We start from the raw sequence: 9,753 nt of genomic DNA on the forward strand, positions 1-9,753 counted from the left end.
ATGGTACTTGGATTGTTGCGATAACAACTAGTATTGAAGCTAAGAACAAGTTAGGATTTGTGGATGGTTCGATTACTAGACCTGATGATACTGATCCTTATTATGTGATCTGGAAACGTTGCAATAGTATGGTCAAGTCTTGGTTGCTTAATAGTGTTTCGAAACAAATCTATTCTAGTATCCTCTATTTCAACACTGCTGCTGAGATCTGGAAAGATTTGCACACTAAATTTCACAAATCCAACCTTCCCAGACTATACAAACTTCGCCAACAGATTCATTCGTTACGTCAAGGCAGTATGGACTTGTCTACATATCACACTAAAACACAGTCTCTGTGGGAAGAACTTTCCAGCCTTCAGGTTACTGCTAGATCTGTGGAGGATTTATTGGCTGAAAGGGAAACAAACAGGGTTATTGATTTTCTCATGGGACTCAACAGTACTTATGACACTGTGAGAAGTCAAATTCTTATGAAGAAAAGCTTGCCATCTTTATCTGAAGTCTACAATATGTTGGATCAGGATGATTCTCAGAGGTCTGCTTGTCTTCCTCCTACTGGTACCCTGGATACCTCAGCTTTTCAAGTCTCTCAACCACATTCTCAGAGCTCTTCTGGTTATCGTTTTCAGAGAAAGGATACGCCTATCTGCACTTTTTGTGGTAGAACTGGTCATGTCATGGATAAATGCTACAAGAAGAATGGTTATCCAGTGGGACATCCTCGGTTTAAGTCTCCCAGCCCCTCTCCAACAGCAGCAAATGTCATCTCCACAGCTCCTCTTGACACAGCTACTGTTCTGGATACTGTTAAGGCTGATGAGAATTTATCTACTGAACAAATGCAGAAGATAGTCTCTTTTCTCAACACCAGAATTCATAGCTCCACACTCACACCTGAAGTTCATGCTATTTCAGTGTCTTCCTTACCCTCTTCTTCCTCACCCAATGGTCCAGCACCTGGTACTTTTTTCCCCTCTATCATTTGTTCTTTTACCAGTGCTGATAGGCCTTACTCTTGTTCTACGAATAGCAATATTATTGCTATCAATGCTTGGGTTATAGACACAGGAGCTACTAATCATATCTGTCATGATAGATCTTCTTTTTCTAACTTCCAGCCACTTCAAAACACTAATGTTAATCTTCCTAATGGTGGTTTAGTGAGCATTGTTGGGATAGGATCTATACAGTTGGGTAGAAATCTAGCTCTTTCTGATGTCCTCTTTATTCCCCAATTCAAATTCAACCTCTTAAGTGTCAGTTGCTTGACTAAAGCTATGGGTTGTAAAATTTGGTTTGATGAAAACTCTTGTGTTCTTCAGGATCTTTCTCGGGACTTAATGATTGGAATGGGTAGACAGGTCACTAATCTCTATTTTCTGGATGTTGAATCTGTGGCTTTGCCAGTTCATTCTTCTTCTCTTGTTGCTGCCTCTGTCACCTCTCATGATCTTTGGCATAAACGGTTAGGTCATCCTTCTTTCTATAAACTTCAGTCTCTTTCTGATATTTTAAATTTCAAAAAAGAACCAAAAATCCAAAAAGATTTTCATTGTAAAACTTGCCATTTGGCTAAACAAAAACATATTCCCTTTGTTTCTCATAATAATATTTGTAAAACTCCTTTTGAATTGGTTCATATAGATACTTAGGGACCCTTTTCTACTCCTACTCATGATGGTTTCAAATATTTTTTGACCATTGTTGATGATCATTCTAGAGCTACTTGGGTCTATCTTATGAAATCAAAATCTGATGTTTTACACATTTTTCCTTCTTTTCTTACCATGGTAGAAACTCAATTTGAGACTAGAGTTAAGGGGGTTAGATCTGACAATGCTCAAGAGTTCAATTTCACTCAATTATATCAGTCCAAAGGCATCATTCCTTTTCATTCCTGTCCTGAAACCCCACAACAGAATTCTGTTGTTGAAAGAAAACACCAACACATTCTCAATGTGGCTAGATCTCTTTTATTCCAATCACATCTTCCTCTACTTTATTGGGGAGATTGTGTCTTGTCTGCTGTTCACCTGATCAATAGACTTCCAGCTCCTGTTCTAGATGATAAAAGTCCCTTTGAGGTTTTAACTAAAAAGCTTCCTAATTATGATGAACTTAAAGTTCTAGGTTGTCTTTGTTATGCCTCTACTTCTCCCAAGAATCGTTTAAAATTTGATCCCCGAGCTCGTGCCTGTGCTTTTCTTGGCTATCCTTCTGGATTTAAAGGCTATAAACTGCTTGATCTGGAGACTAATGACAATATCATCTCTAGACATGTTGTTTTTCATGAAGAGCTTTTCCCTTTTGCTAAGACAGGTTTATCTCAGGAAATGAAATCTTTTTTCACTGACCTGCTTAGTCATTCTCCTATGCCACGTCATATATCTGATGATGATGTTTCTCCATCCTCATCTTCCATTGAGACTATGCCTTCTGCTAGTCCTCAACTTGATGTCACTGAACCTTCTGTTCAAACATCGCATAGGAGAACAAAGAAGCCTGCTTATCTTCAAGATTACTATTGTCATTCAATAGGATCTTCAACCATACATGAGATTTCTCAATTTCTTTCTTATGATAAAGTATCAGCGCTTTATCTTTCTTTTTTGGTTTGCATAGACAAAAATAAAGAACCCTCAACCTACACTGAAGCAAAGGAAATTCTTGTGTGGTGTGGTGCTATGGATGATGAAGTTGATGCATTAGAGACTACTCATACATGGGAAATTTGCAGTTTGCCTCCTAATAAGAAACCTATTGGATGTAAATGGATATTCAAAATCAAATACAATTCTGATGGGACTATTGAGAGGTACAAAGCCCGTTTGGTTGCCAAAGGATACACACAACAGGAAGGTATTGACTTCAATGACACCTTCTCTCCTGTTTGTAAACTCACTTCTGTGAAGCTCATTCTGGCCATTTCTGCAATTTATTGTTTCACACTTCATCAACTGGACATCTCCAATGCTTTCCTTAATGGTGATTTGGATGAGGAGATTTATATGAAACTTCCTCCAGGGTATGCTACCAAACAGGGGGACTCTTTACCTCCTAATGATGTGTGTCGTCTGAAGAAGTCTTTATATGGGCTAAAACAAGCCTCTAGACAGTGGTTTCTTAAATTCTCTGTCACTCTCACTGACTTGGGTTTTGTGCAGTCTCATTCAGACCATACTTGCTTCTTAAAGATCACTACAGCAGTCTTCTTATGTGTGTTAGTATATGTAGATGACATCATCATTGCGAGTAATAATGATGCTGCTGTGGATGAGTTAAAAGCTCAACTCAAATCCTGTTTCAAGTTGCATGATCTTGGTCCTCTGAAATACTTCCTTGGTCTAGAAATTGCTCGTTCCGCTGCTGGCATTTATGTTGGCCAACGTAAGTATGCTTTAGATCTTCTGGATGAAACAGGACTCTTGGGATGTAAACCATCCAGTATTCCCATGGATCCAAGTGTGAAATTCTCTAAGGAGACTGGTGGAGATTTTGTAGATGCAAAGGCTTACAGGCGCCTCATTGGAAGGCTCATGTATCTCCAGATTACTCGCCCTGACATTGCTTTTGCAGTGAATAAACTCAGCCAGTTTTCAGAAGCTCCACGACAAGCTCATCAACAAGCTGTCATGAAGATTTTACACTACATTAAGGGAACTATTGGTCTTGGTCTGTTCTATTCTTCTAAGGCAGAGCTCCAACTTCAAGTTTTTGCTGATGCAAATTTTCAGTCTTGCAAAGATACCAGACGCTCCACTAATGGCTATTGTATGTTTTTGGGATCTTCTCTTATCTCCTGGAAATCGAAAAAGCAACAGGTTGTGTCTAAATCCTCTGCAGAAGCTGAGTATAGAGCTCTCTCTTTTGCCACAGATGAGTTACTTTGGCTTGATCATTTTTTCAAAGAACTACAGGTTCCTTTAAGTAAGCCTACTCTTCTTTGGTGTGACAACACTGCTGCTATTCATATTGCCAATAATTCAGTCTTCCATGAGCGCACAAAGCACATAGAATCTGACTGTCACAGTGTTCGTGAAAGATTGGTTGCTGGTCTGTTCAAGCTACTTCATGTCAACACTCACTTGCAGCTTGCAGATCCTTTCACCAAAGCTTTATACCCGTCTACTTTCAGGTTTCTCTTAGGCAAGATGGGTCTCCTGAATATCTTTCTCCCATCTTGAAGGGGACTATCATTCTATATAGTTCATCTGTATATATCATTGTTGGTACAGTTTGGTTTAACTATGTATAGTCTGGTTTAGGTTTTGGTTCAGTTGAGTAATTTGTATATAAATAGTCTGATTGTAATCATATTCTAATTAATGAGAATGAGAGTTAAAACACTAATAAAATCTCACTTTGGTGTGGTCAAAAATGTATAAACCCACCCAATTTGGTAATTTCGTTAAATAATGTTGCATTTAAAACAGAACCGTTCCCTCTCTTTCCTTCCACATTATTTTGTGCTCTCTGTTCTTTAGAGCCGCCATTAACGAGAGAGAGAGAGAGAGAGAGAGACTTGGCGAGTTATAATGTCTCCCGCGAAGAAGAGTGGAAACTTTCCTCCGATAACGGAATGCAGAGACGGAGAGTACGATTCGATAGCCGCCGATCTTGACGGGACTCTGCTTCTCTCAAGAAGCTCGTTCCCTTACTTCATGCTGGTCGCCGTTGAAGCTGGAAGCCTTTTCCGTGGACTAATACTGCTTCTCTCATTACCAATCGTCATTATTTCTTACCTATTCGTATCCGAATCTCTTGGAATCCAGATCCTCATCTTCATCTCCTTCGCTGGTCTCAAAATCCGCGATATCGAACTCGTCTCTCGCGCAGTTCTTCCACGGTACAACCTTCATATCCACAGACCTAACATCGATTAATAGATTCAGGTAGATCGCATAATTTTTCTGATGATGTTTGTTTAGGTTTTATGCGGCGGATGTGAGGAAAGACAGTTTTGATGTGTTTGATAAGTGTAAGAGGAAAGTGGTAGTGACGGCGAATCCGATAGTGATGGTGGAGGCGTTTGTGAAGGATTATCTTGGAGGTGATAAAGTTTTGGGAACAGAGATTGAAGTTAACCCTAAATCCAATAGAGCCACTGGATTTGTGAAGAAGCCTGGTGTTCTTGTTGGTGATCTTAAGAGGTTAGCCATTTTGAAAGAGTTTGGTGACGAATCACCTGATCTCGGCCTCGGTGATCGAACCTCTGATCACGATTTCATGTCCCTCTGCAAGGTACTGTTTCAGTCCTTTAATCAAATCTTAATGCTCGATTATAAGGTAAAATTAAATTCTAGGTTTAGGCCAGCAAATATTAAAGTGTAAGATAAGTTTTGAAGGTAACTTGAGAATCTAAGCAAACGTTTGATCTTCTTGTGGAAGTCTTTGCACTGATTCGTGATTACTTTTTCTAAAAAAGATCTTGTCGTGTATTTTTCAATTTTCATTAATTAAGCTAGACAGTCTAATTTAACTTGTTGACTGGTTTAGTGTCATTATGTCTACGCGTGAATCTTAGTAAAAAATAATAAAAAATTTGATTTTTAAGTAATTTTTGGTAAGGTTCATAAATGTACCCAACCAATCAATTCACGGGACCCTCTAGAATGTTTTTCTACCCCCAAGCCCCAACCACCTTACCAGTACCACCAACACTTTGGGATGTCCATCTAATGAACTCATACATCAAATGTTATAAACAATCTTCTTTTGTTTAAATCTTGATTACACAATTTTAGAGACATGTTACATTCTCCTAGTATGTACTTTGAAATTATACGTCTGAAATGAATAACGTTTTTGGTATTATAACAGAAAGGTTACATGGTTCATGCGTGCAAGTCAGCCACAACAATTCCAAAAGAACGTTTAAAGAACCGCATAGTCTTCCACGACGGGCGTTTAGCGCAACGTCCAACGCCCTTAAACGCCATTGTCACATACCTATGGCTTCCCTTTGGTTTCATACTCTCCATCATTCGCGTCTACTTCAACCTCCCTTTACCTGAACGCTTTGTCCGTTACACCTACGAGATTCTCGGAATTCACTTAACCATTCGTGGCCATCGTCCTCCACCTCCTTCCCCCGGAACTCTTGGCAACCTCTATGTCCTTAACCACCGTACCGCGCTTGATCCCATCATCGTTGCTATTGCTCTTGGACGCAAGATCTGTTGTGTTACTTACAGTGTCTCTCGTCTCTCCCTTATGCTTTCTCCTATTCCTGCTGTTGCCCTCACCCGTGACCGTGTCACCGATGCTGCCAACATGAGAAAACTTCTCGAGAAAGGTATCTAATTAACCATCTTCTAACCAAATTTAGATGGTTTGTTTGGATCTCATAGGTTTGATATATAACCCGGATACAAGTTAAATAAACTTTTAAGTAAAATAATATTGTCTACTTCTTTTGAATATTGTCTTACATTCACATTAATCTCTAGTTGAGAAATTAAAAATCAATAGAGTAATTGAGCTTTTGATATGTTTTGGTGTATAACAGGCGACTTGGTGATATGTCCGGAAGGCACAACGTGCAGAGAAGAGTATCTACTGAGATTTAGCGCTCTATTCTCAGAGCTAAGTGACCGGATTGTGCCAGTAGCGATGAACTGTAAACAAGGAATGTTCAACGGGACCACAGTGAGGGGTGTGAAGTTCTGGGACCCTTACTTCTTTTTCATGAACCCAAGACCAAGCTATGAAGCCACTTTCTTGGATCGTTTGCCTGAAGAAATGACTGTCAACGGTGGCGGCAAGACTCCTATAGAGGTGGCCAATTACGTCCAGAAAGTTATCGGCGCGGTCTTGGGCTTCGAATGCACCGAACTTACTCGCAAGGATAAATATCTTTTGCTTGGAGGTAATGACGGCAAGGTGGAGTCTATCATGTTGGGATAAACTTGAAATAACTTAAGAGATAAGTTACTAAAATGTAAAAGAGATAAAGCTGAATATTCTAGGAGTTATCTAGAATAAATGTATTAGGAGTTATCTAATACAAGTCCTAATTGAGTTAGGATTAGGTCAATAGCTTTTGTTATATAAGGAGGTATCAAGGTGTGATACAACTTATGAGATTGAGTTTTAGTTTGAGTAATTTCTAAAGCTTAATAAAAGAGAGTTATTCTTAAGTTTGGTGTTCTTGATCAAAGCCTTAATTCAATATTTGGTATCAGAGCTACTTATTGAATTAAGAAGGGTAACGAAGGAGCAAAACTCTGTTTCTCAAAACAGAATCATTAATCGGAGAACGTCAAAAGCCATTGACAAACTCTGGTTTTTAGAACCATGGGAGACATAGTTGCTGTAAAAGCTAAGGTTTTAATTGATGATGTATTGGTACGTTATTGTTATGTTAATTCTATTTTTCCCTAAAACTATTTTGTGATCACATTTCTATACGCATGTGCTTAAGGGATAATAAGAACTTTATATTTAAAGAGCAAAATTTTATTGGAGGAAGTATATTTTGGATAATGTGGCTTTCGGACAATTAAATCACGCAAAAGTAAATACATGGCGATTAAGATATGTTTGAATAAAACCTATGATCTGGTGGAATTGTGAATGATTTATAGTTTTATACTATGAGCAAAATAGAGGCCACAAAACTGGTCAAGAATTTTTCGTGGCTTTATCAAATAGCCACTGGCTAGGAAAAAAATGAAATGTGTCTGTTGACGATATGTAATTATTTATATATGTGTAAAATTTATTATACGACATTAAGGTTTCCACGATTTTTCTTCTTAAAATTTAATATAATGACTTTGTTTTACTCTTAAGAGCTTAATTATAGTCACAACTCACAAGAGTTGTTATATATGCCTAATTTTTTTTCCTTTTCTTAAACTTAAATTTATGTTCCTTTTAAATAAAACTGTGTAGCTCATGATCTCATTATATATATATATATATATATATATATATATATATATTTTTTTTTTGCTAAACTTGTAAATATCATATATAATGAAAGTTAGGTGTTACATGATATAAGACCTAAAGCAATTGAACTTTGCCAAAAAAAAGAGAGTAAAAAAGAGACTAATTAGTGAAGCCAACACCATATATAATGCATTCTCATTATATATGCATTCAAACTTTCGTAAATAACTTTACTTCGAAATTTTGTGACTGTTTCCAAAAGAAAACACAGCCCGTAGACGAATAATGAGAGGTAGAAGTTTGAAAAAAGTGTTAGCTACTCTATGAGATGCTAAAAGTTTGAATCAATACTACTCTATGAAATGAACACCACGAGCCCACGATCAGGACGTTGATAGTTCTGTACGTCAAAGTTGCTCAGCCGTCTAAGGTTACAATTTGCATATGTAGTTTTTCACCACCTACTAAGTGCATATTCGCAAGAGGTAATTTAAATTATGTCAATGAGTAAATCAGGCAATTAACGTGATTCTCTCAATCATCATCATATCAGAATAATCTTCTCAATCACCTCTTGATTTATGTTAGGTTATTATATATACTAGTTCAGAGGTTATGATTAAGCTACATTAAACCCTCTATAAATTAACAAATTATTTCAGTCTCGAGTTTGGACTGATGTAAAAAATGACACAAATTGATAATTAATAAGATATTTAAAAAAAAAAATCTTTATGTAAATATATGGTCTCATCCATATCATAAATTCATAATTATATAAACTTACCTATATATATATATATATATATATATATATATATATATTTCGGGACGCATGCAGTGTGCAATTTGGAAATCAAGCCAAGTAAAGCTATCCAAACACACAATACGCATCAGAGCGAGATCGGATAAAGAGAAGGAAAATATTGGATTTAAAAATCCGATAGCGAGTAAGGCTTATCTACAGAAAACATCGTCAAATTCACTTCTTTTTGTGTATCTTTCTTAGTATATGGCGCATATATCTGCTTATGTAATAATTTGTTTCCAAAAGTTTGTGTAAACTGACTTTGTAATCTTGATTTGATAACAATGAATTTAGAAGGAAAAAAAAAAAATATATATATATATATATATAAATATTTTACAATATTATATGTAAAATATGATTTTAGTATTGTTTGTTTTTAAAAAAAAATTATATTAATTCTTAGTTGAGTTTAATTCTAATATTTTTACTACATCAAAAAATTATGTTATTTTGTAAACTTAATAATTGCTTTTCTACTTGTAATTTGTTTAAAAAAGATATTGATTATAAAGAAAAAAATTTCTTTTGAGATATAATGTTTTTAAGAAATTACAAAATTAGTAAATCTTTCTATAAATTAATACTTGTATAAATTAATAGAATTTTTTGGTCCCGATATTATGAATTTATAGAATTTTACTGTAATTAGAGTGAGGAAATCAAAGTAATAAATATGAGACTAAAAGAATTGATTATACTTTCGTTGCAGAGTTTCATAGTAAAAGATAATATGAGATTAACAACTAAATTTTTGTTGCTTCTAAAAGCAATTGATGATGTTGTACCATTGGTGTTTTGATTACGCTGATGATGATGTACCATTGATGTTTTGATTACGCTTCTGCCATCGATGGAATACAGGTGGTGCAAGGGCTATTATTCACAGGTGCTTGATCATCAGCACTTGCCTACATGTGGATGTCGGATTCAAACACTCAAGTATTTTATTAAGTTGGAAAGATTATTCTTGAGGGACAAAAATGAATATGTAAAAACTTCTAAATTGCTACGAAAATTGCTATATTATTTATTTCTTCAGAGGA

General features: G+C 36.1%; 1 protein-coding gene across 1 annotated transcript; it reads left to right on the top strand.

Annotated features, from left to right (window-relative positions):
* The first annotated feature begins 4,382 nt into the window (after positions 1–4,382).
* Positions 4,383–7,142, top strand: LOC9309024 (probable glycerol-3-phosphate acyltransferase 8). Its single transcript, XM_021022843.1, has 4 exons — positions 4,383–4,849; positions 4,932–5,244; positions 5,824–6,298; positions 6,512–7,142. Exons 1-4 carry the CDS (start codon positions 4,539–4,541, stop codon positions 6,907–6,909), a joined length of 1,497 nt encoding a protein of 498 aa, XP_020878502.1. The 5' UTR covers positions 4,383–4,538; the 3' UTR covers positions 6,910–7,142.
* Positions 7,143–9,753: the final 2,611 nt, after the last annotated feature.

The sequence above is a fragment of the Arabidopsis lyrata genome, assembly GCF_000004255.2.
Source record: "Arabidopsis lyrata subsp. lyrata unplaced genomic scaffold ARALYscaffold_6, whole genome shotgun sequence".
Classification (NCBI taxonomy): domain Eukaryota; kingdom Viridiplantae; phylum Streptophyta; class Magnoliopsida; order Brassicales; family Brassicaceae; genus Arabidopsis; species Arabidopsis lyrata.